General features: G+C 39.9%; 1 protein-coding gene across 2 annotated transcripts; it reads right to left on the bottom strand.

The window, feature by feature from the left end:
* On the bottom strand, positions 1-12,850 carry CALM2 (calmodulin 2). Of its 2 annotated transcripts, none has more exons than XM_005895623.2 (6): positions 12,833-12,850; positions 7,208-7,238; positions 1,898-2,041; positions 1,676-1,782; positions 1,141-1,276; positions 1-656 (listed from the first exon to the last, which is right to left on the bottom strand). In XM_005895623.2, the coding sequence occupies exons 1-6, from the start codon at positions 12,833-12,835 to the stop codon at positions 628-630; spliced, it is 450 nt and encodes a 149-aa protein (XP_005895685.1). In that variant the 5' UTR covers positions 12,836-12,850; the 3' UTR covers positions 1-627. The 2 variants fall into 2 exon arrangements, with proteins under 2 accessions (XP_005895685.1, XP_070235722.1); XM_070379621.1 differs by lacking the exon at positions 12,833-12,850 and adding an exon at positions 12,672-12,731.
* Between the last annotated feature and the right edge of the window lie 11,558 nt (positions 12,851-24,408).

Below are 24,408 nucleotides of genomic sequence, written 5' to 3'. Positions count from 1 at the left end.
TTGGGTAAATTGTAATTTTTTTATTGGAAAACAAATATACAACTTGGAATGGATTTGAGGCAAATTGTGCCATAAGCAGATTTTCTTTAAGTGGCTAAAACAAAGTTTAAAAAGCAAGTTAACAATAAAAGAAAATGTTTCTGGTATAGGACCAGCAGTACAAAAAAATAGTGTACGAGTACCTGGATAAAACACCCGTTTTGCAATAGTGCAACTTTTAAGTACATATTGTTGACTGTCCGTAGTCCACGCAGAGTTACAACTCCACACTTCAACAACAACATGCTGACAGTTCCTAAAGAAAACTACTCAAAAAAAAAAAAAAAGGCATAACCCAGATGTTCCCTCATTTGACCAACTCCATCTAAGTTTAGATGTGCAGAAGGGCTTAGATATATCCAGAGTAAGCCACATGCAACATGTTACTTCATCAATTTTCTAAAATAAGGTTTCAGGACAATGACAGTAAGATAAGGGAAGAAAACATGGAGGAATGAAGTCCTAATTACTATACATGCATATTTTTTTTTGACAGTAGGGGGAAACCTTTTACAGATAAGTTACAAACAAAGAAAAGGCAAATAAACAATTTTGTACAAGAAATTTAACACATTCTGTACAATGTCTTCACTTTGCTGTCATCATTTGTACAAACTCTGAAAAAGAAGAAGTATACAAAGATGTTGAGTCAATGGCAAAAGTCTGACAAAACCAATCACATTTACTCAACTACTGAGCAGTTCCCACTCCCGTCTTTTGTCAAAACTATAAAGTACAGAGGAAAGCTAATTTACTGCTAAAGCTAGATTCTTCACAAATCAAAAATTATTTATGATTATTAACAAATAAACCAAATCATTGCTTTAGTTTATCATATATAATACTTCTGAACAGAAGCATGAATAATTTCAGACTTAAAGCTAATTGAAGGGAAGGATAATCCAATGAAAGACATTAAAGTCACCTTAATTTTGAGGATCCTGAAATAAGTTTAAAGAAGCTTTTCAAACTGTTCCACAATGGTACCAAAAATGGTAACCAAAAATGGTTTTATCCTAGTTTGGAGTGCAGTGCTTCTTTTAAAAGGGTAGGATCTGATAGTAAAGCACAGGATACAGCTGTGACAGTGCAAAGACTTACCTTCATAGTTTACTTGACCATCACCATCAATATCTGCTTCCCTGATCATTTCATCAACCTCTTCATCTGTTAACTTCTCTCCAAGGTTTGTCATCACATGGCGAAGCTCTGCTGCACTAATATAGCCATTACCATCCTGCAAAAAATGTAGTAAAATGTCTGAGCAATATTATCGATGTAATGAGCTAGATAAGAAGTTTATTAAACTTCACATTCGGGAGCAAAATATACTTTAGAAATCCACACAAACCTTTATTTAACTATTTCTTAGTTCCAAAGTCAATACCTCTTCTGCCACAAAACTAATACTATATATATATATATATGTATATATATAAAAACTACTGGGCTTCCCTCATAGCTCAGTCAGTAAAGAATGTTATTAGGAAATCTTCTAAATTCTTAGAAAGCTTCTGCTTGATATTAAAGTATGTTGGCAAATAATCACAAAAACAAATCTTCAGAGATTAAGAGATCCTAATATATTTAAAAATCCTCAAATTAAAATGGAACAAATCCAGTTTCAAATACTTACTTTATCAAACACACGGAATGCTTCTCTAATTTCTTCTTCACTGTCTGTATCTTTCATTTTTCTTGCCATCATTGTCAGAAATTCCGGGAAGTCAATTGTGCCATTACCTGCAATGGTATTAGGTGAAGTATTACAATATTTGAAATATTGAAATATTACAATAGAATTTAAATGCCACTTCTTCAACTCCCTCTTCTCAAACCCAGAATTAAAAAGATGTACCATCAGCATCTACTTCATTAATCATGTCCTGTAACTCTGCTTCTGTGGGATTCTGCCCAAGAGATCTCATTACAGTTCCCAATTCCTTTGTTGTTATAGTTCCATCACCATCCTTGTCAAATAGTGAAAAAGCTTCTTTGAATTCTGTTTGAAAAAGAAAACACAATCCAAATGTACAGGTTAAAAATAAAGTAACCTAAGCGAAATGTATTAATCAACTCTCAAAGATATTATATGGAGATAGGACCTGAAATGGGATTTTTATTTCCTGAAGGTGGAAAACCTTGTGGTATTTCAAACTTTTTAAGTTAATCATATGTTCATACTGATCTACCTGGGAGTTTTTTCCATCTAAAATCTCACAGGGAACTCCAAAATCTAGACTAGATAAAAGTCAAATTATTGTTGAAAAAGCAGAACCAAAAAACCCCAAATGTCTGCTTCTGTATTTTCTGTTTAAGCTGCTCTGTGGAACACAATTCTAAATTACAGATCTAACCTACACTCACAATAGAAAAGGACCAAATACGTTTATTTCTGTACAGCAATTGTACTACTTACAGTAATCCTTACAGTCAAAACTAAGTCCATTTAATCACTTACTAAATCAAAAACAAAAAACTATAAACTTTAGAACAACATGCATTAAGCTAGTTTCCTTTTCTGGAGGACAGAAGAGGCTATCACCAAATAATCTGTAATGATGTTAACAATGGGATGATAAAGGTATATATGGCCAGTTTTAACTGTTATTATCACTGAAAACAAAAATAATTTAGACCTCTCTTCAGAATATAAATTCCGAGCTTGCAACAGAATGAAATATATTATTGCCTAAAATCTTTAAGATACTATTGTGAAATGATGTTGTTTTTATCAATAGTTCACCACTAGTTTACATGGAAAGCTACTAGAACAGTCTAGGATACCCGAATACAGAGAAACTAGAGATTTACTTTAACAGTGCAAGAGAGCATATTAATAAGCTAATAACAAAGCGAGTAGGAGTAGAGATATTAGGCTCAATCAGCAAGTAAATACAAAAACATAAAGCACCGAAACTAAAAGCAGAATTTGGAACTCAACTGCCTGGGCTCTGCTACTAACTAGTAATTGAACCTTGGGCAAATTTTCCACCTCAGCTTCCTCATTTTTGTTACTTAGGGCTAATTGTACCTTCCCTTGTGGCTCAGCTAGTAAAGAATCCACCTACAATGCGAGACCTGGGTTGGGAAGACCCCCTGGAGAAGAGAAAGGCTACCCACTCCAGTCTTCTGGCCTGGAGAATTCCATGGACTGTATAGGCCATGGGGTCACAAAGAATTGGACACAATTGAGCAACTTTCACTTGTTCACTTGGTACCTACTTTCTAAATTAAATAATTAATGTAAGTAAAGCACGTTGAACTATGCCTGGCAAGTACTTAAGTATCAAGAAAGAGATGATGTCATTTTCCTGTAGCAAAACTACAGAGGAAAACTTCTCTTGACTTTCGAAGTCCTTTACTTTCTACCTTATACTGCCAAAGGGTCTCGCTCCTATTTGTCTCCTGCATGTAGATCTGACCAAATTTCTTATCCTTCTCTCTTTGGCCATTACATCTATGCCCACTAATGAAGACTTCAGTTAGTCCACTCATCTCTCTCAACGTAATACTTTTATTTCTGACATCCTACAGGACATCTCCCCTAGCTGACCTCAGGGAAAACTTAATGAAAATGAATTCCATATACAGCAACCCTAGGAACACAAGCAAGTTACCTTAACTCTTTTCCCCTGAAACGGGCCTGCTGAATTCTGCTATTGAAATACTGCCTGATTCTTTTTTCATCTCTACATCCAACATTTTGGTTCATGGCCCCATCATCTTTTATCTGGACTATCACAATAGCCTCCAGATGGGTTCCACCCAAGTGGGTTCCAAATGGGTTCCACAAGTACCTGAGTCCTATTACCATTTTGGATTATCACATTATTTTCTTCTGCTTTGATTCTTTTAATTGTTCAGCTTTAGACTAGTATTACTGTAGTATGTGCTACTTACTCTCAGTACTAAACAGTCCACTCCATTTAAATGTTAACTTGTTTTCAGAGAAACTCACCCAATATTAGAAGCTTAGAACCAAACTACTGACTGATCTTATGAAAACATGCAGTACTAACCTAGACCAATTCAATGACAAAAGTAAATCAGTAAGTCCTACAAAGAGCAGAATTTGATAAAAGTATTTCCACTTTACCCGAGTCTTTTAAAAAAACAGATGTACAAATACTGTCTGGAAGTATGTAAACTACTAAGAGTTTGAACACATTAGCATCTATCACCTAGTAACTTGGCCTCCAAGAAAATTACTTAAGAGATTTGTATTTAATTACATTCTCTGCTATAATATAGGCATCATTTAACACCATTATGTACAAAAATCCCCAGATACAACTATCAGACATAATCATTTTACTAAATGACTTAATTTCAAAAACTATTTCTGAAAGATGCATGCTACACATCTATGTATGTTCTAAATTTCAAGAAGTTTAAGAGGCAGAAATACCTGTAAAATCCTGAAATAAAAACAAACTGAAAAATACAATTCACCTGCTTTTATAGCTCACCACCTGTGCTTCAGAACTTGTTTAATCTTCATATATAGAAGCCTATCATTTTAAACAAGTAATTCCCAGGAATGACTTGAAATATAAACCTAGGAGTCAAAACTCCAAAACACAGTAAGAAAACAGGTCTCTTCAATATAACTGATGGAACCTCCCAAAATCTATTCTAGTTATGCCTAAGTTGAAACTTTCAGAAGTCATATTATTACTTGTTTTAGATTTTCATTAGCAACCACAGGATACCTTTCTAATTATGTTTTACATAAATTCACATTATTATTAAAACAGGTTATCGTAATTAAGACAAATCTAATGTCTGTTTACCAATTTCTATTTATTTATAAAATTCTGAACTTAATGATCCTTTAAAGGCCATATATTTAAATCCTTAAAGGCCTTTATTATTGAGTAAGATTAGTACTTTTTTTTAATCAAGTAAGTTTTATCTCTACACTGAAATTTAAAACTTTAGGCATAAATTTCTTTAAAGAAAAAAATTATTTTACATTTTCCCTTTAAACACCAACAACTAACGACATCATGGCAATTCATCAACAAAATTAACTTGCTATTATTGATGTCACACTAGACTGTTCTGGATTGCTCTTTAAGACCAGGGTAACGTAAACAATTCTAGACACTTCACCTAAACTATAAGCGTACATTTTTCTAAGCGAAGTTACCTGCTAGAGGAATTTTAAATCGGTCAGCATATGAAGATAAAGCTAACTGAAAAAGTACCTTAGTATATTCAACTTTGCAACTCAAAAGTAAGGGACTCTAGGAGGAGGCAGAGTGATTGTTAGGATAGAGTAGGTACTGCTTTAGAACATATCTGTGTGGCACACATCTTTGAAAATTTATATATTCAGGAAATATTTACTCAGTCCTTACTGTGTGGGAGATAGTGGGAAACAAGAGGAAATAAGGATTTTTATTTTAGTAGCATAAAAGCTTTAGCTCCTCTACTTTAAAGGTTCACTAAAACCTGGGCTCCAAGAACAGCTTTATTAAAAGCCTAGGAAAAGGCAGGGTAGGGAAAGAACCTGGAACAGATTTTTCTGCTACTCTCACTAGAATTTAATTGTATGATAGGAACCAATGAAAAGACAGAATTTATCTTAAGGACAATGTTCCATGAACTGCATGTATTTTTTACAAAAATGCTATCAAGTATTGATTCTCTTGAATTTAACAGACACAAACTACTTTTTAAAAGAGTTGTATGTGTGTTTGGGAAAGGAGTAATGAGCACCAGCTATGTAACTGGCACTTTGAATAATTCACTATCTACCCTAAAGTGAACAAAGCTGTGCCATGCAGAACTACCTGACTGAGACTACGGAGAAACAAAGGCAAAGAAGACAGGTCTATTAGAGAAGGTAAGAACTTAAGATTGGAAATAATAGCCTGAGTCATACATAAAAAACTATTCCAGAATAACTTACATTTCATCAATACACCTAAAATACTATAATATGAACAAAAGAAATCATTTCCAAAGCTCTGCCTGACTCCTTCAACATACTCTATACATACAAATTTACCAACCCTAAAGAGCAAATTCCCAGCTTAAGTCAAATGCACATAGTAAGAAATAAAAATAAAGCCTGTCAAATTGGTCCTCAGTGCTAATAGCTTTCTACTTTATACAGTCCAAGCAAATATTATCTGTGATGAGAATTTGAGATTATTGATTTCTGGCTCTGCCAAGACTGTGTATTAAGTGTGGGGTAGTAAAGTAATACCTGAGTTTCAACTGGGTTTCTCAGTTTTCTCTAGCGTTTAAAAAAAAAAAAGCTTTAGTGCTTTTGAGCCCTTGAAACTCCTTGCCTATCAGGAAAACCATTGCAGTTAAAACTGCCTGATGCTTTCCTTACTAAGTCTCTCTTTAATCAAAGTCAAGGAATAGAGTTTGAAAAGCATTTCAACACTGAAATTAAAAAACAAAACAAAACAAAAACCCATTTAGAAGCTTCCCCAATATTCTGTTAACTAGCCACCTCAAAAATATTCGAATAAAATCAAAAGTACTACTGGTTCAGCATAATGACTACATGACATCAGGTTTTATGTAACAATTTCACATTTTCACAGCAAACTAAAGGATACAAAACAAACTCATTTCATTCAATAGCTGTCACTGCTTTTAAGATAAAATTCAAATTTACTGCGTCTGTAAAACAGAATACTAACTTTTGGATCTAAGTTTTTCACTAGAGAAATGGTTATTCCCTGACTGACCAATCGTACATGCAATTCTAAGGTTAAGATATTAGCTACTTTAAATCACAGTTAAATTCAACATTCATTTTCTGATTTTACATTTCAAGTTAACTACTACTTGGCCTCTTGTGGAGACTGATTTGAAGTTTCAGTGTTAAAAACTGCCCAGAATTAATCTTTAGACTAAAATAACCTCAAGAAAAACAAAGAGCACCCCAACACCAGGCTCAAAAGTATATCTACATAACCTAAAAACATGTCTTTAATTACAGTTAGCCCCACACATCTTACACAGACAAGTTTTCCTTTTCATTTGCCAAAGCAGGTTCAATTACTCTCTTACATTACACTCGTTCCCATCTACTACACAGATCAAAGTCAATTCTTTCATACAAATATCTTTTTTTGAGAATGGCTTTTCAATTTATAATAAAATTCAACAGGTATAACCTAGCAAAGTTATTTCTCACCTGCAATCTGCTCTTCAGTCAGTTGGTCAGCCTAAAAAGAAATCAAAGAAATAGGTAAGTGGCTTGACAGTATGTAGTTTAACAGTTACAGAAACAAGTTTAAAAACATTTAGGGTTCATCTGGTTTCATAAACTTCTCAACTTCATTTAGTTCACTCCTTAGTACCAAACACAGGGAGCAGAAAATACATCTGATTTATCTCCAAAGCTAAGCTACCTTGCCCCCAAGTTTAAGACGTGAAAATATTTCAGAATATATTCGAAAGTCTAAATTTTACATTAATTTTAAAAAAGCAAATCTAGCACACTAACACTACAAAGTTTAATTGGAATTGTACTCTTCTAAATCAAGGATAGATGCAAAGAAGCATTGTTTCCTTTCTCAAAGTTTGTATATGTAAACTTAAGCTCATCTCCTCAGGTAGATAAAAACCATTAATACCAGAAATCTCCACCGAATCAAAAAATCAACAAGAACTACATTTAAACTTTCCCTGCTGCTAAGTCACTTCAGTCGTGTCTGACTCTGTGCGACCCCATAGACGGCAGACCACCAGGCTCCTCCGTCCCTGGGATTTTCCAGGCAAGAGTACTGGAGTGGGGTGCCACTGCCTTCTCCGTAAACTTTCCCTGTTAAGTGATTAAATACTTCACTTGGACACGTGATGTTCCAAACCTCAAAAAACCCAAAGATTACTAAGCAAAACTCTTTATCTATCAAAAAGATAAAAATCCAAGGTGTACTGGTTGGGGCAACATGAAAGTTACCAGTTTTACTCCTCTTCACCTGCCATGCAACTGCAGAGAATCCAGGATTTGAAGTACATTATTTACAAAATGTTAAGTCCAGTTATTCATTTTCTTTTAATATTTAAAATTCCAAAGTGATAAGATTTGATATTTTTAGCAAATGGAGAACAGTTACTTGTTTTTACTTTAAAAAAACAAAAAGCATGTTCAGGCATTTGCTGTAACCCATTATATATGTTGCTTTTACTCAATCTTCAAACCCTAAATGGAATTAATAATACCATTAATACTCTATCTTACAGATGGGGAAAAAGGCTAAGGTTAAATTTTAGGGAGCAGGAGTACAAAATAACTAACATGTAGGGTCAGGATTAAACACTTGTTGGACATATCCTCAAGTTTTAAATTCAGAGCACACTATAAAGATACTTGTAAAATAATAAGGCTCCCTGTTCCTCATGTGGCCTTCATCTGTGGACATGCACTGCTTATTGGAACATATATCCAGAGGTACTGACAAGAAGTAGCTTCCTAGCTAACATTCCTACCTACAGAAGTCAAGCATACTGTGATTAATCCATTCATTTATTGATATGAAAGAAAAACAAACACTGCCTGGTTTCATTTTAAATGAACACACCCCTGGAAAGGATAATAACCTTAATACAGGATGGCATTCACATTTTCTCTAGGGGACAGCATGAGAACATTTGAGAAGAAACCCAGAAAAGCAGAAATTTCTTTCCCTAATCAATTTTGATTTGACCTTGAAGCAAATACAAGGTCTTTAGAAAAAAAGCCAGGTCTAGCAATTTAAAATTGAAAAGCCAATAATCAAGCTCAAATGCACAATAAAATAAAAATTATCTACTTTTATCCTTAACAAATCCCAATTGTCCCAAGTATTTGGTATAAAATCAGATTGTGTTCTCTACAAATAAGAATTAAAACCCAGTAAATCCACTGATATTTTTTACTGTTAGAGGCTGATGATTTACCTCTGATCTAATTCCATCCTGCAGGACTTCTATCATTTCTAAAAGAAGGATAACATGGCATGGTGCTTTGAGGCATCACTGGTTTAGTATCCCAGCTCTGCCATGTGACCTTGGACATGTTACTCAAACTCTCATTGTCAACTTCATCTGTAACACAGAATATTAATACCTACCTTGCAGAGTCATTGTGCATTTAGAAGCTATATAAAGGGCTAGCCCCAAAAGTTCAGTGAAAATTATTTTATGTAAGTTAATTAACCAAAGAACCTAAAATGTTAACATTAAACACCAACCTGACTAGTTCAACTTTCACAGTGAAGGTAGACAGGTGGGGCATTATCAAGCCCTTTACAGCAAACTCTCCATGTTTCTTTTTAACTTTGATTTAAGATGAGAAAATCTATTTCCACAAACTGAAGCCACAAGCCCAGGAACAAATGGGGCAGAAGAAATCAGTTTAGGACTAAAAATGTTAACCCGAAAGTGTGGAAAACACAGCAACATATGTGAACGCTGAAAGAATGACTGCTATGTGCAGAAACTGAGACAGTGGGGTTTTTTCAACAAGTTGTGAGGGAGGAGATTTTGGGAAGACTCACATATGAAAGCTGAGAAGGCTTTAGGAAGAAAAAAAAACTTTCTTTTGTATTTACTACTAACCCAGAGTCCAAGGCTTTAAAATAACCTTCATCAGTAACTTTCAGACTAAAAACTACTGAAAGTAAAAACACAAAGCTCCCTAGCACTGTAATTTGTAAGCTTTTTCCAATGACATGCAAATGAATTTGGTTCTTATTTTTGTCTATACAGAGTGTCATTTTCTTAGTAGAAGAACTAGAAGAATTATACTTTTGGGAAAACTCAAGCTCATTAAAATGTGTTTACCTCAGTGAAGAGTAATTCACTAGAGAGATGACTACTTCTTACTCCTTTATTTCTACAAATATCGCTTTCAACTGCTACTGTCAACTCTAGAGAAAGCTCCCAAACATTAGTATATGCTCAGGTTCCAGCTGAGACTTACTGGACTAGACTGTGCATTTTGAAGAACCACAGGTGATTTGTAAACACTGAGAAAAACAGAGTCCACTAATCTAGACTACATGTGTGACCTTAAGGGAATTATGTGCCTATTTAACATTTCCCAAATGGCATTCAAAAGTAGTAGGTATGGATACCATGGAGCTTATCTAGTCAAAGGTGGTATAAAAATAATCCAAAATTCTTATCTCAATAAATATATGAGTCCATAGGCTTGAAATGGAGCAAACTTTCGTTTTGCATTCATTCCTGTTTACTCCAAGTATTACTTACTTAGATACAACAAAGGCTTCCATGCTAAGCAAAAATTTTTCTAGTTTCAGAAGTCAGGGCATTTGTTTTACCTATATCAAAAGCAGTCTCTAAGTTATTTCAGATAGAACAGTATCTTGGCCCAAAAGGGAAACTAGAATAAACTACTTAAAAATTAGGACCTTTATTAAAGGCCTAATTTGATCAGTCTACCTGAACCTAGAACTTTCAATACTTTAATAGAGGCATAATTAATTTCTTTAGTCTAACAGAAACAGATCTTCTTGCTGTTCGATGGGTATTTATTTGGATTCAAGTGACCAAAAGTTCCACGTCTTCACATCTTTTACTTATCTCATCACCCCTGCCTCAAGTCTTCTTAATCAATCTCCCTTTCAATGACCATGTATCAACTATACGTAAACCCAACAGCCACATGAGCAAACTTATTCCGTATCAAATAAATTTTCATTCTTTGACTTTATGGAGTCCTAATTTTAAACCTTCAGGTCTTGTAATTATTAAATTACCTATGCCAGCGGTAAAGAACCTGCCTGCCAGTGCAGGAGACATAGGACAGGAGGGTTCGATCCTTGGGTTGGGAAGATTCCCTGGAGTAGGAAAGGGCAACCCACTTAAGTATTTTTGCGCAGAGAATCCCACGGACAGAGGAGCCTGGCAGGCTACAGTCCATAGGGTCGCAAAGAGTCTAACACAACTGAAGTGACTTAGCAAGGATGATTCCCAGTTTAGTTAACAATGACTGTCAAAAACACTCAAAACAGTAATGATGTGATCAGTAACTACAAAAGCTTACTTTTGGCAAAGGACTACGAAAGGGTAGATACAAACTGTGCCTCATCAAGAAAATCTGAGATCTTGATTTAATTATCAGACTGATTAGAAACAAACTTATTTTTTATTTACATAATATAAAAAAATTCACCCCACAATTCAGAACCTTAATTACATGCCAATATTTTCACCTAAAAGAGTAAATTCAACCAGCATATTCAAATTTAGAATAAAATAATTAAAATATCAAAATGGAACGAGTACATCAAACAAATGTGAACTCTTCCCCCCACACCCATACAGAGTGGAGGTTTCAGTTGGCAAGGATTCCCAACTCCTGTTTAAGATGTCACCTTGCCTCCTGGACACACCCATCGCCTGTAACCACTTGGCAGAAGGAACCACAAAATAAGTATTGCAAATTACCTCGCTCATTAGACTTTTTCTTAACAGGAAAGAACAAGAGTTCCGGTCTCAAGCGACAGGAAAATGCTTTAAAAAAAATCCCGTCCCCCAATATACTCTTCTATCACCATAGTCTTTGACAATCATTAATGTACAAATGAATTAAACCTCACTTAAAAGATGACCTGGCATTTTCGCTACGGAAATAGGGAGTTATTTTCAAGGGTGTTGGTGCGGGGCAATAGTGTTAATGGATCTTAAACATTTCAACGTGCACGTGAGCACTCAAAAGAGGACTGTGGCCCCTGTTAAAGGCATCCTTCCGATTGTTACTAGAGGGTAAGATCGACTTTGGCATCAGAACGGGAGTCATCCCGGAGCGGGCTTTCGGTGAGTGAATAGAAAAACGCCTTTCAAAAGCCAGCTGGAGTCTCTGGCTTTCTCTAACGAGATGCGCAGTGCGAGGCTGCGCCTGACTTCAGATATAGTCATTTCCTTCAATGACAAAACCACTTGAATTTTTTTTAGAATTATTTAGCCTGGGAAGTGGAATTAGGCCTCAAGGCCCATATGTAGCAAAAAGATCAGTATTCACCGAGCTTCCTCCTCGCCGCCGGGGGTGGGGGATGGGAATCGGACGAGGCTGCCCTCCCCAAACTTTGCCCGACCGGACGACCCCGCAGCGCCGCGGGACGCCCAGACCTCCGCAGTCCCGCAGGTGCCAGCGCAGCAGCTGGGGCTCGAGCCGGGTCTGGCAAGCGACGGCCGCGGTCCCGAGCCCGCCCCGCCCCCGGCCGCTCCCCGCGGACTCGGCCCACTCAGCTTGTCCGCCCGCCCGCTCGCGCGCCCCCAGCTCCCTCCCGGCCCAGCACGCGGGGGCTGCGGGCTAACGGCGGCGCGGGCGCTCGCCCCGGGCCTCGCGCGCTCCCGCCCGCCCCCACGGCGCATGGCGGCCGCGCGCGGACAAAGGCGCTTCCTGGCGCCCGCACCAACCGTCCGTTGGGCTTTTGAATACGGCCCCTGGCTGACCTTTTGAGATGCCCGACCCAAGGCTTCTGCGCTCCCGCTCCTCCCGCCCTTCCACCCTCGCCTAACCCAGCTGCCCCCGCCCCGGCTCCATCCTCATCCAGCCTCTGAGGAGCTCCAAGGTCCCGGGGGCGCTGCGCCTGGCCCCCAGTACACCACGGGACACCTCCCTGAGGAGAGTGGGGGTGGGGGAGCACCTGCGACACAACCGCCGTGGACGCCCCCAGCCTCTGGCGCACCATCCCCCTGGCGAAGACCACTCCTAGAGAGTGTGAGAAAGGCTAGTTCCCTTTCGTCCATTCGCTTCAGCCTCTTACCCCCTACAGGCCGAGCGCCCGCAGCTTAGCGACGCACTCACCATGCTGCAAGCGCTACCGGTCTCCGGGACGCAATCACACAACCACTCAGCTCGCTCGCTCCACTCGGACTAATTCTCCCCCTCCGCCCCCAGCGCCTCATAAACACCTCCCTCCGCCAGATCCCTCCGCCACACTTCAGATAACGGAACATCATAAACGAGTCCCGGCCAACCCCCCTCCCCTCCAACGCCTCTCGAGACCCTTTTATCCACAATTATGTGATAGACGATGCAAAAGATAAAGGGAAGGGGACGAACGGATGACGTAACTGTGTTTCACTCCCTAGCGAGCCGTTGAAGAGCCGGTGGAGTGGCGCCTGAGAGGCGCTACTTTGCGGCGCGGAAGAGCATCGTAGTAACGACGCGAAGCGCGATGATCGTTGAGCCCTCCTCTGATTGGCTGGTTCGTACCTGCAATGCGTCACTGGGGCTCGCAGCCGCTGCCGGGACGCGGTGCAGCTTCTGCCGTTGCGGCTCGGGCCGCGCTGTCCTGGCAACTGCGGTTGGCTGGAAAGCTTTCCTCCTCCACCCATCCTTCCTTGCTACATTTGCACGAACGCTTTCCCGCCCCGGTGTAGGGGGTCTACGAAAGTAGCGATTAAGAATGAAGCTGAAAGACCCAGTGAAACCCGTACCCCGCGCTCTTCATCTCAGCCTCGTTTATCCGCCTTATGGAGGCCACACGTTTACCATGTAACTCCCCCACAAAGCGAAAAGTGAAAATCACACAGTCGTGCCCGACTCTTTGTGACCCCGTGGAATTCTCCAGGCCAGAATACAGGTATCTTTTTCCTTCTCCAGAGGATCTTCCCAGCCCAAGGACCGAACCCACGTCTCCGGCATTGCAGGCAGATTCTTTACCAGCTGAGCCCACAAAGCCCATGAAAATCTTCGTAAGGGCGAATGCAGCTGTTTACCTGACTAATCCTAAAGAAACTTCCGTTGATACTTCCCCTTTGGTGGCTCAGACCGTAAAGCGTCTGCCTATAATGTGGGAGACCCGGGTTCAATCCCTGGGTCGGGAAGATCTCCTGGAGAAGGGAATGGCAACCCACTCCAGTATTCTTGGGCTTCCCTGGTGGCTCAGACGTTAAAGCGTCTGCTCGCAATGCGGGAGACCTGGGTTTGATCCCTTGGTTGGGAAGATCCCCTGGAGAAGGAAATGGCAACGCACTCCAGTCATGGACGGAGGAGCCTGGTGGGCTACAGTCCACGGGGTCACAAACAGTTGGACACGACTGAGCGACTTCACTTTGCCTTCATCATGCGGATAATTTACCAGGAGGGGGGGGGAAAACGCAGTATACAAAATTCCAATAGCTCCTTGATACTGTGGAATAATAGGGTTCTGGCTTGGAGTGAGACCTGGGTATGAGTACTGGTTGGGTCACTTTTGTTAGATGTATGACCTTGGATGAGTCATTTAATCTTTAGCCTTATTTGTAAAATGGAGGTTACAATACCTATCTTGAAAGGTTATAAGAATTAGAATCATATAAAGATTAGCATCTAGGTAAAGTGTTGAAGTACCTGGTACAGGGTAGGCACACAGTGGTTACTATAATAAAACCATAGTATTGTGTATATGTGATCATACTGAGTTTCCTAATGAATTTGCCCTTTTGAGTCTTTAATCTCTCAGGTTTAAATGAACATTTTTGAAGCCACATAGAAATTAGCTCTGAAATTGGCATCCTTGTGCACTGTTGGTGGGAATGTAAAACGGTACAGCCGCTTTGGAAAATAACATGGCAGTTCCTTAAAAAATTAAAAATAGAATTACCATATGATCCAGCAATTGTGCTTCTTGGTATATACTCAAAAGAACTGAAAGCAGGATCTTAGAGATATTGTTACACCCATGTTCATGGCACTATTCAAGATAGCTAAAATGTAGAAGGGATCCAAGTGTTCATCAGCAGATGAATGGATAAGCAAAATGTGGTATACATCTGTTGTACATAAATGGCATACTATTTGGCCTTAAAAATGCTGCAATATGCCACAGCAGGAATGAACTTCAATGACATTATGCTAAGTAAAATAAGTCACAAAAAGTCACATACTGTATGATTCCGTTTATTTGAGGTATTTGGAATAGTCAAAAATCACAGAAACAGAAAGTAGAATGATGGTTGTCAGGGAAAGGGGGAACAAGGAGTTATTGTTTAATGGGTATAGATAAGAGTTTCGATTCTACAAGATGAAAATAGTGGTGGGGATGGACGGGGATGGTAACACGGCATTACGTATTTAGTACCACTGAACTCTACACTTAAATGGTTATGACAATAAATTTACGTGCGTTTTGTCACACATGAAAATGTTTTTTTTTTTTAATTTTTGAACTTTTAATTTGGAAAACTTTAGATATAAACTATATACAAGTGGACTGTAGCCTACCAGGCTCCTCTGTCAATGGAATTCTCCAGGCAAGAATACTGGAGTGGGCAGCCATTCCCTTCTCCAGGGATATACAAATGGAGAGAAAAGTATAACAAAAAAAGTACCAATCACTTAGGTTTACCATTTTGTCATTCTGTCATTTGGCATTCTGTCATTCTTGTTTCATATATTCCCCATACCCCATTTAAAAACAATTACCTTCTTGGTCCCACCCAAAATAAACAAGGGTGTGCATAACCTGGAATATTTAACAAGTGAACAGCAATAATTTATATACCGTATAAACGCATTTGAAAATAATGTAATTGTTACCTTAGAGGGGGCTTAGAGGATTTCGCCCACCGCAGAGATTCCAAAGAGGGTTCCCAGAGAACATGACTCCTCCATTGGGTCTGACATGATAATGGGCCAGGAAAAAGCAAAAAGGCAGGGAGGAATAGAGCAGCAAGTTTAGATGAAAGAAAGAGCAAAGGCAGGCAATTACATGGCACAGTGGAGGAGTGTCAGTGGTTAGGCATTACCAGGGTGAGCCCACTTCAGGAGATAGTGCTGGGAAGTTAGGAAGAAACTAGGGATTCATGCTCAAACTGCAGTTCCTCAAGAATGTTGGTAGAATCACTGCCCAGAAAAAATCCTCTTAGGCACAACAAGACTTCATAATTTTCCGGTTAAAAAGCACAACCTTGTAAAACCTAATGAATAGCATTTTCAGCAAACCAAGGTAAGATCTGCTTATTGAGAAGAAGAGTCCCTCCAGAATACCTCCAGAATGCCCCGCAAGACCAAAATACTTTCTTAACAGCTTATCTGAACCAACATGGAAAGCCTCAGTGGAATTTAACCTGCTTTAAACAACTTAGACTGGAGAAGGCAATGGCAACCCACTCCAGTACTCTTGCCTGGAAAATCCCATGGATGGAGGAGCCTGATAGGCTGCAGTCCATGGGGTCGCTGAAAGTCAGACATGACTGAGCGACTTCACTTTCATGCATTGGAGAAGGAAATGGCAACCCACTCCAGTGTTCTTGCCTGGAGAATCTCAGGGATGGGTGAGCCTGGTGGGCTGCCATCTATGGGGTCACACAGAGTCGGACACGACTGAAGCAACTTAGCAGCAAACAACTTAGGCTTCCCTGGTGGCTCAGATGGTAAAGAATCTGCCCGCAATGCAGGAGACCCAGGTTTGATCCATGGGTCAGGAAAATACCCTGGAGAAGGGAATGGCTACACACTCGAGTATTCTTGTCTAGAGAATTCCATGGACAGAGGACCCTGACGGGCTACAGTCCATGGGGTCACAAGAGTCAGACATTGAGAGACGAACATTTTCAAACTTAGACATTTTCTCAAGCCATCTAAAGTATTTCTTTCACTAGACCAGAGGTGGATTCGCTTTCTTTCAGTCACGTGAATCAGACACAAAGTAAGAGCTCTTTCAATTAGTATTGGCAACCCTGTGACCTTCCTGTCAGATGAATGACTGCTCAATAAAAGCTCTGGACCCCTCAGTGTGCTTCTATTGTCCTTGCTAATATGGTGAGGCATTGATGCCACAGGGGGAGGGCTTAATTAACTTACCCCACCAATGAAACAAGGGCTTCCCTGGTGGCTCAGACAGTAAGGAATCTGTCTGCAATGCAGGAGACCCAGGTTCCATCCCTGGGTTGGGAAGATCCCCTGGAGAAGGAAATGGCAACCCAGTCCAGTATTCTTGCCTGGAGAATTCCATAGACAGAGGAGCCTGGCATGCTATAGTCCATGGGGTCACAAAAAGTCGGACACAGCTGAGCTACTTTCACTTACGAATGAAACACAGTGTACCACTGAGAATGTCACTTAAAAGTGGGTAACTGCGTCAGAATTAAGCTGAAATCAGAGCCCTGAGGCCACTCTCCCATTACCCTCCATTCTGATATCACCCAAGTCTAAGGTTTTCCTCAGACATTTGTCTCTGATTCTTCCTCAGATGGAAGAGCCATCAACAGTTTTTTTTCCTTCAGGCTAGTCATTAAGAATATTCTCTCTTTATACAATACCCCACCAGTATGCAGTGCTTTTACACATGAAATTTTTAATGATCAGAAATTGAATGACAAAAATGAATAATCAGTTCTTCTAGAAAATGAGTTTTTAAAGGGATTGATGTATAATGTATAACTAGCTTGAGTATAATATACAGATGCATGCTTACAGACAGATGTATTGAATCAAAGAGCTTTTAAACAAATATTTGATAATCAAATATGTCTGTTTAAAGACAATACAGAAAAGTTCTTCCTGGTTTCTCAGGTTGAATTTTATTAAGGCCTCTCTTGCAAAACCTTCCTTGCTATTCTCCCAAATCTTCCCACAATCTTCTCCCAATGGGAGAATGGCATTGAAACATGTGAAACGTCATGTATGAAACGAGATGCCAGTCCAAGTTCAATGCACGATGCTGGATGCTTGGGGCTAATGCACTGGGACGACCCAGAGGGATGGTGTGGGGAGGGAGGAGGGAGGAGGGTTCAGGATGGGGAACACATGTATACTAATTAAATAATTTTCTATTAAAGAAAAAAAAAATTCAAAAAAAAACACACAAAAAAACACCTTCCTTGCTGACCTCTCTAATAAGAGAAAGAAAATGAGAGAAAAAAAAAGTTGAGACATACATTTAAAGACAATGTGGTTTTTGTGTATTTGAGACTGTTCCAAATCAATTTATTTATAGAGCATTTGTCTTCCACAAGATGACTTACAGTGCAGCTTGACTTTGGCAACTGCCAGCTGAGAAGCAGAGTTGGTGACTAACCATTGCATCAAGGCCCGGGAAGTTGGTTGTCTACTTTCCTCTTCTGACTGGTGAGATCTTACGGCTTTCTAACTTTGTCTATCCTGGGAAAATAATAATTCACTTCCTCTCCAGGCCTCAGTTCCTCAATTTGCAGAATAGAGATAACACAAGCCCTATCCTTTGACACTTCTTTTCTGTAGCTTCTCTCTTCCAGCCAGCTCTGCTATGAACGAAGGCAGAGGACAATCTCAGTGGCATTCTTTTTTTTTTTTTTGACTGTGCAGGGTCTTTGTTGCTTTGCGCAGGCTTTCTGTAGTTGAGAGAGCAGGGGCTATTCTTCATTGTGGTGTTCAGGCTTAGTTGCTCTGCAGCATGTGAAATCTTCCTGGATGAGGGATCAAACCCACGCCCCTCTGCACTGGCAGGTGGATTCTTATCCACTGTACCACCAGGGAAGTCCCCCAGTGGCATTCTGGATTGCAGGTCCTGTGTGATTCTCAACAGGTGAAAGAATTAAGCCCTAAATGCCCTAAGGCACTGACAGTGTGCATCAACTTCTCTCCTATGCATCTAGAATAGAACTTGTTTTTACACCAACCTGGAGAGAGATGACAAAATAGTACTTAGATGATTTTCTTGTTCTGTGGTTCAGATAAGGAGCCCTGGTTGAGAAAAGGAAGCTATCCCCTTCTAGGACTACAGGGTAAAACAGAGCTGGAACCAGAATACAACCAGGTCATGAGAGTGTCTCGCCCACAGCATCATCAGTTTGATGAGGAGTGAAGAGTATAGGGAAAACACTGAATCCTCCAGACTTACTGAATAGGCTTATGCTCATATATACATGGAAAAAGCTGAGGGTCATTAACTTTGATATTGACACTGCCACTCACTCACTTATTTATTCATTCAAAAAAAAAGATATCAATTTAGGGTGACTAACCATATAGGTTTGCCTAGAATTGAGGGGTTTCCTGGGACACAGGACTTAAATTGCTGAAACCAGGCAGTTACAGTTAAATTAGGGTGGTTGGTCACCCTAGAAACCATGATCACTCATTTAATAAATCAGATCAGATCAGGTCAGTCGCTCAGTCGTGTCTGACTCCTTGCGACCCCATGAATCGCAGCACGCCAGGCCTCACCAGCAGTCTATTACGTGCTATAAATGTGCAGTGAGAAGAATGAGTTATGATAAGAATGACCCCAGGGGCACATAGGAAGACAGCCCGATGGGCAAGAGGAAGACTTCCTAGAGAATGTAATCCACAGGAATTTGGGTTAAGGTGGAGAAAGAGGGAAAGGTGTTTGAAGCAGAGAGAAGCAGTAAAGAACAGAGACATCGTCATCACCATCATCACTTCTACCATCCTCATGACACTTGCAGCCACGGTGATTGGTTGCTCACCTCAGGCCAGGCCCTGTGCTGATCATTTTATATACACTGTCCATTTTATTGACCATTCTATTCCTCTTGAAACCCTCTTCTTGCTTGGCTTTTGGAACTTAGCTCTGCTAGTATTTCTCCCACCTCTCTGGCAGTGTCTCTGCAGGCTCCTTGGCTGGTTCCTTCATCTGTTGCTTAAAAGATGGCATGTCTCCAAGTTTAGACCATGGCTCTCTTTTCTTGTGACTTTGGATACCCACTGTAGCACCCCCCCCAACTTGCACAGCAGTGGCTGTGTGCTGATCACCCCCAAATACAGATGGCCAGAGGTAAAGTCTCTCCTCAATTCCTATTTAGTATTTTCAGCTGCTCAGGATCACCTTAACATCTGTAGGCTCAGTCAAGAGTAAAAATAGAGGCTTACAGAGCATATGTTAAATGTGTTAAAGTCATAAGTCAATCTAATGAACAAATAAAATATATTCTATCCTCCTACCTTGATGTATAAACTTTCATAATAACCTGGAAGGCTGTGGTCAATTGTAGAATTTCAGATTTCCACACCAGACCATGAAGTGTGTGGAAGCCATCCTCTAACCCACGGCGTACAGTCCTCCTCTCACCCTCAGTCCATCACATACTATAAGGGGGCTGGCATCAATATGTGCACTCACTCTGGTCCTTGTGACCAAGTCCATCATCAGCCCCACAAATAGCTGCTTCTCAATCATCCCTCAGAGCCTAGAAGCAGGATCTGTGCTATCTGAGCAAGGAATTCTGTGATCCTGGAGACCTAGAGGAGTCTTGAGTAGGAGAGAGTGTGGGCTCTGGGTAGGGAGGTCCCTGTGGCCCTGAGTGGAGGTGTGCTTCTGGAGGAGAGCCAGAGCTGGGCCCTAAGAGAGGGTCCTCTCTTGAAATCCTAAATGTGTCTATTGACAACTCCTCTTACAGGCCTTCAGGCCCTGAAACATCACATCAAACACTGAACCCAGCATAATTTCACCTGGATCTGCTTTCCTGTATTCTGATCTCATTGAAAAGTGCTTCCCTCCACCCCATCATCCAAGCCACACTACTGGCAGATACCTATGTCTGCTCCTGCTGCTTCCTCTGCCTGGAACATCCTTCTTTGTGTTCCTACTACCTGCTGCATATCCATTCATATTTGCCCCGAGCATGATATTCCCTGTGATGTCTTCCTAACCCTACAAGCCCTCTCTCCTTTGTCCAAAGAGAAGGAATCACTCTCTCTCAAAATATCCTTATAGATCAGTGAGACTGAGTTCCTTCAGGGACTTTAACTATCTTTGTACCCTCACTATCTTGCATGGTGCTAGGACATAGCTGATGTTCAGTAAATTTGTTGACTGAATAAGTGGATGAACAAAGATATTATTGTTTTGTACATGCCTTTTCCATGTGACTTTAATAGCACTCAGAAGATTTTTCGGAGAAGGCAACGGCACCCCACTCCAGTACTCTTGCCTGGAAAATCCCATGGATGGAGGAGCCTGGTAGGCTGTAGTCCATGGGGTCGCTAAGAGTAGGACACGACTGAGCAACTTCCCTTTCACTTTTCACTATTTCATGCATTGGAGAAGGAAATGGCAACCCACTCCAGTGTTCTTGCCTGGAGAATCCCAGGGACGGGGGAGCCTGGTGGGCTTCCGTCTATGGGGTCGCACAGAGTTGGACACGACTGAAGCGACTTGGCAGCAGCAGCAGCAGCAGCAGCAACAGCAGCAGAAGATTTTTACAAAGCATGAGTTGTCTTATGAACACCAAGATCATTTTTATCAGAGAGAGTAGCCAGAGGATAATTCTCATCTTCTTATGTAAGTTTTATTTAAATCAATTTGAAAATGCTAAATATGAACTTAGTCAAATATAATTTTCATCTTCCTTGGAATTTTTTAGATGTCGTTATACAATGATTGTTTATACAATTTTTAGATTGTAATTTTTTCTCATCTTATTTTGAGAATTTATGATTCAGACCATATTAGTTTGATGAAATTAAGAATTAAAGCAATTAATCATCACATAATTAAGCTAAAAAAATTGTGCTTTCAACTTTGAATAGTTTCACAGAAAAGAAGTAATTGATGTTGTGGCTCACATTGTGCTGGTAGTGTGGGGGCCTCCATGGAGGTGTGAATTCTCTGCAATGGTACCTCAAATTTTAACTTCATTTTCTTCATACTAGCTTAATAAGGTAAAAATCAGGATTCCCATTCTCAAGACTGGGAAGTTGTCATTATTGGGGGTCCTCTCTTTCTTTCTCATTGTTTTCCATTCCCTATCTGATTATCTAGCCAATATTTCTAGGTTCTTTTCAGAGAACTTAGAGTAAATCTTCATTTTTAATGTCTTAAACTAAACTTAGTGAGATGTTTTCCTTAAGTGACTTCCCTCTGCCTGAGGAAAGGGGTGTCACTTAGCGAAAACATCTCCTTTCTCTTACTGCCATATTCTCATGTTCACCGGCTTCAAAGTGAAGCAGTCAGAGCTCCTGCCATTCATGTGGGGGCTGGGGGGCAGAGAGGTGCCCCTATTACAATAATAGGATTGATTAGGAATAAAAGAGCTTCTGTTTTTCCAGATATAATCTTTTTCTCTGACTGCCAATTTCCTCAGAAATTTAGTTCTCAATTTATCTTTAAAACTTTGGACAGAAAAGTTGAAAAAAGAGTACAATAAACCATTCAGGTACCGTCCACTTAGATTCAACAGTGGCTAACATGTGCTGTGCTTGCTTTCTCTTTCTCAGTCTCCATCTCTCTAAGCTCACATGTGCGTGTGCACACACACACATACAAATGTGAAATTTTTTTGGATGAACCATTTGACAGTAAGTTACAGACATTACACTTCAGCCCTAAATTTCAGCATATTCCTCCTAAGAATAAGGATATTTTCCTAAAAGGCACAACACCATTACCACATTTTTTAAAAATTCCTTAATTTTATCTTTGATCCAATCTATACTTAAATTTCTGTAATTGTCCCTGAAATGTGTTTTATGGCTGTTTCATTTTTCCCAACTAGATCTGACAAGGATTACACTTTGCAAGGCTGTGCCTCTTTAGACTCTTTTAATTTTTTTAATCTGGACCGGTTTCCCTACCTCTGTTGTTTGCTCGAGATATTGATATTTTGAAGAATCCTGTACAGTTTTCTTTCACAATGTCCACGCTCTAGATTTGTCTGATTGTTTCCTTCTAGTGTCATTTAACTTGTTCCTCTATCCCTCTATTTCCTATACAGTAGAATTTAGGTCTTAAGGCTTCACAGATTCAGGATGAAGACTTTTGGCAAAAATACTTCACAGGTAATACTGTGTATTTCACACTGCATCATCTCAAGAGCACATAACAGCCATTGTTCTACTGTTAGTGATGACTAATTTGATCACTTAGTTAAGATGGCATTTATGAGACCTCATCATTGTAAGGGTATATTTTCCATTTTTAATTAATAAGTAATCTGTGGGAAAATACTCTGCCACTGTGTGAATATCCTGTTTCCTAATAACTCTTACCTAGTGATTTTATCATCCACTGATGATCCTTGCTTAATAATATAAATACATTGCAGGTTGCAAAAAAACCTTTTTTTTAATTCTATGATCCCTTTGATATATATGAGCTGGCATTCTTTTTGTAAAGAAGTACATTCCTCTCCTCTTCTTTCATTTTCTGAGTATTCCTATTAACTGGTATGTTTTTTAAAAATTGAGTGTACTATCAATTACATTCATTTTAGTTTTTCATGCTCAAGTTGTTCCAAATCTGGCCAGTATACACTGTTCATGCCAGCTCTAGTGTACTTTTGACACATCTCCATCAGTTTTTGAGTAGTTTCTTGCTTTCTGGCACAAAATGTTCCAGGCTCACCTTGTACTTACTCTGCTCAGAACTGGAATCAGTTATTTAATTCAAGGATCCTCAGAGATACTAAATGCACCCTTTTCTTTTTGGTTTTTCATTCCAAACTTTTAAAAACTCATCATTCTGTATTTATTGCACTCAGCCAATCAATAAACATTTCAACGGCTCTCCCTAGGTCCTCAGATTTTTTTCTTCTCAGTGCGGCTTTTATCCTTGCTCTCAGTGCTATCTCTATACAGCTCTTAATGTCTCCTTCAATCCTTTCCCAAGGTGTCATATTGGCAGGTGTAAAAGTGAGCACTAAGTCAAACTGGAAAATGGATAACCTCACAAAGCCCACTGGGAAGCTGAAGCTGAAAGCTTAAACAAGAAGGGCCTGGGCAAGAGAAAAGCACAGACCCTCCGCAGGCATGATGCAGCTGTAACTGCCCGTGACAGAGAAGCCACATCTTCCTTCAGCCCCTGCTCTCATCCTCACACCTGTTTGCTTTCTAGAAACCAGAGAGAACTGGAGGCTGGCAGGAGCATATCTATAATCTCAGAGTTCAATGCTTCGGGTAGGGTGACCTTAAGACCAGGAGAGAAAGGGAGGTAGCTACTGTTCTAGGTCCCCAAAAGTCATTCCCATATTCATCTGAACCCATAAGACTATCATTTTGGCTATTTGTACAGAGAACTCCTTTGCTAATTTTTCTTTTGTGTTCATGTCTGTTTCTACATTTGAATATCTTCTCTCCAGACTGCCCATATTTTTAACAGTAAATAAAGTGGAAATATTATTAGGTACCTTGATTCCTAGCTATCTACATCTTATTAAAGCTTTTAGCTGTGGATCAAAGTTCTCCTTCATCTATGCCTTTCTATATCTAGTGGCATTATCTCACAGCAAGCCCTGCATTATGCTTTTCTTGCCCCAGAAAATGCCTCCTGAGCTCTGCCCTCTTCTGCCTTTGAGTCATCTGACATCATTTAGAGGGCCACCACTACACAGTGACTCGGGGGGTAGGGATTTGTATCCAAGTCACCACCAATCAGCTCTGTGATCTTGGGGTAAGTTTCATAACCTCTCTGGACCTCAGATTGCAAATAGTCATGTAATCTCTTATTTGAAGGGTTT

This window comes from Bos mutus, chromosome 11 (genome assembly GCF_027580195.1).
Source record: "Bos mutus isolate GX-2022 chromosome 11, NWIPB_WYAK_1.1, whole genome shotgun sequence".
In the NCBI taxonomy this organism is placed as follows: Eukaryota; Metazoa; Chordata; class Mammalia; order Artiodactyla; family Bovidae; genus Bos; species Bos mutus.
Note: the sequence above shows the minus strand (reverse complement) of the source record. Positions and strands in the feature narration are given on the sequence as shown.

Excerpts from the sequence above, each read along its gene's own strand:
- CALM2 (XM_070379621.1), bottom strand. The coding sequence starts at position 12,716 with ATGGTGCGCCAGAGGCTGGGGGCGTCCACGGCGGTTGTGTCGCAG. Across the intron at positions 2,042-7,207 it reads GACTGAAGAGCAGATTGCAG|AATTCAAAGAAGCTTTTTCA; the intron begins GTGAGAAATAAC and ends TTTTTCAAACAG. Across the intron at positions 657-1,140 it reads TGGTCAAGTAAACTATGAAG|AGTTTGTACAAATGATGACA; the intron begins GTAAGTCTTTGC and ends CTTCTTTTTCAG.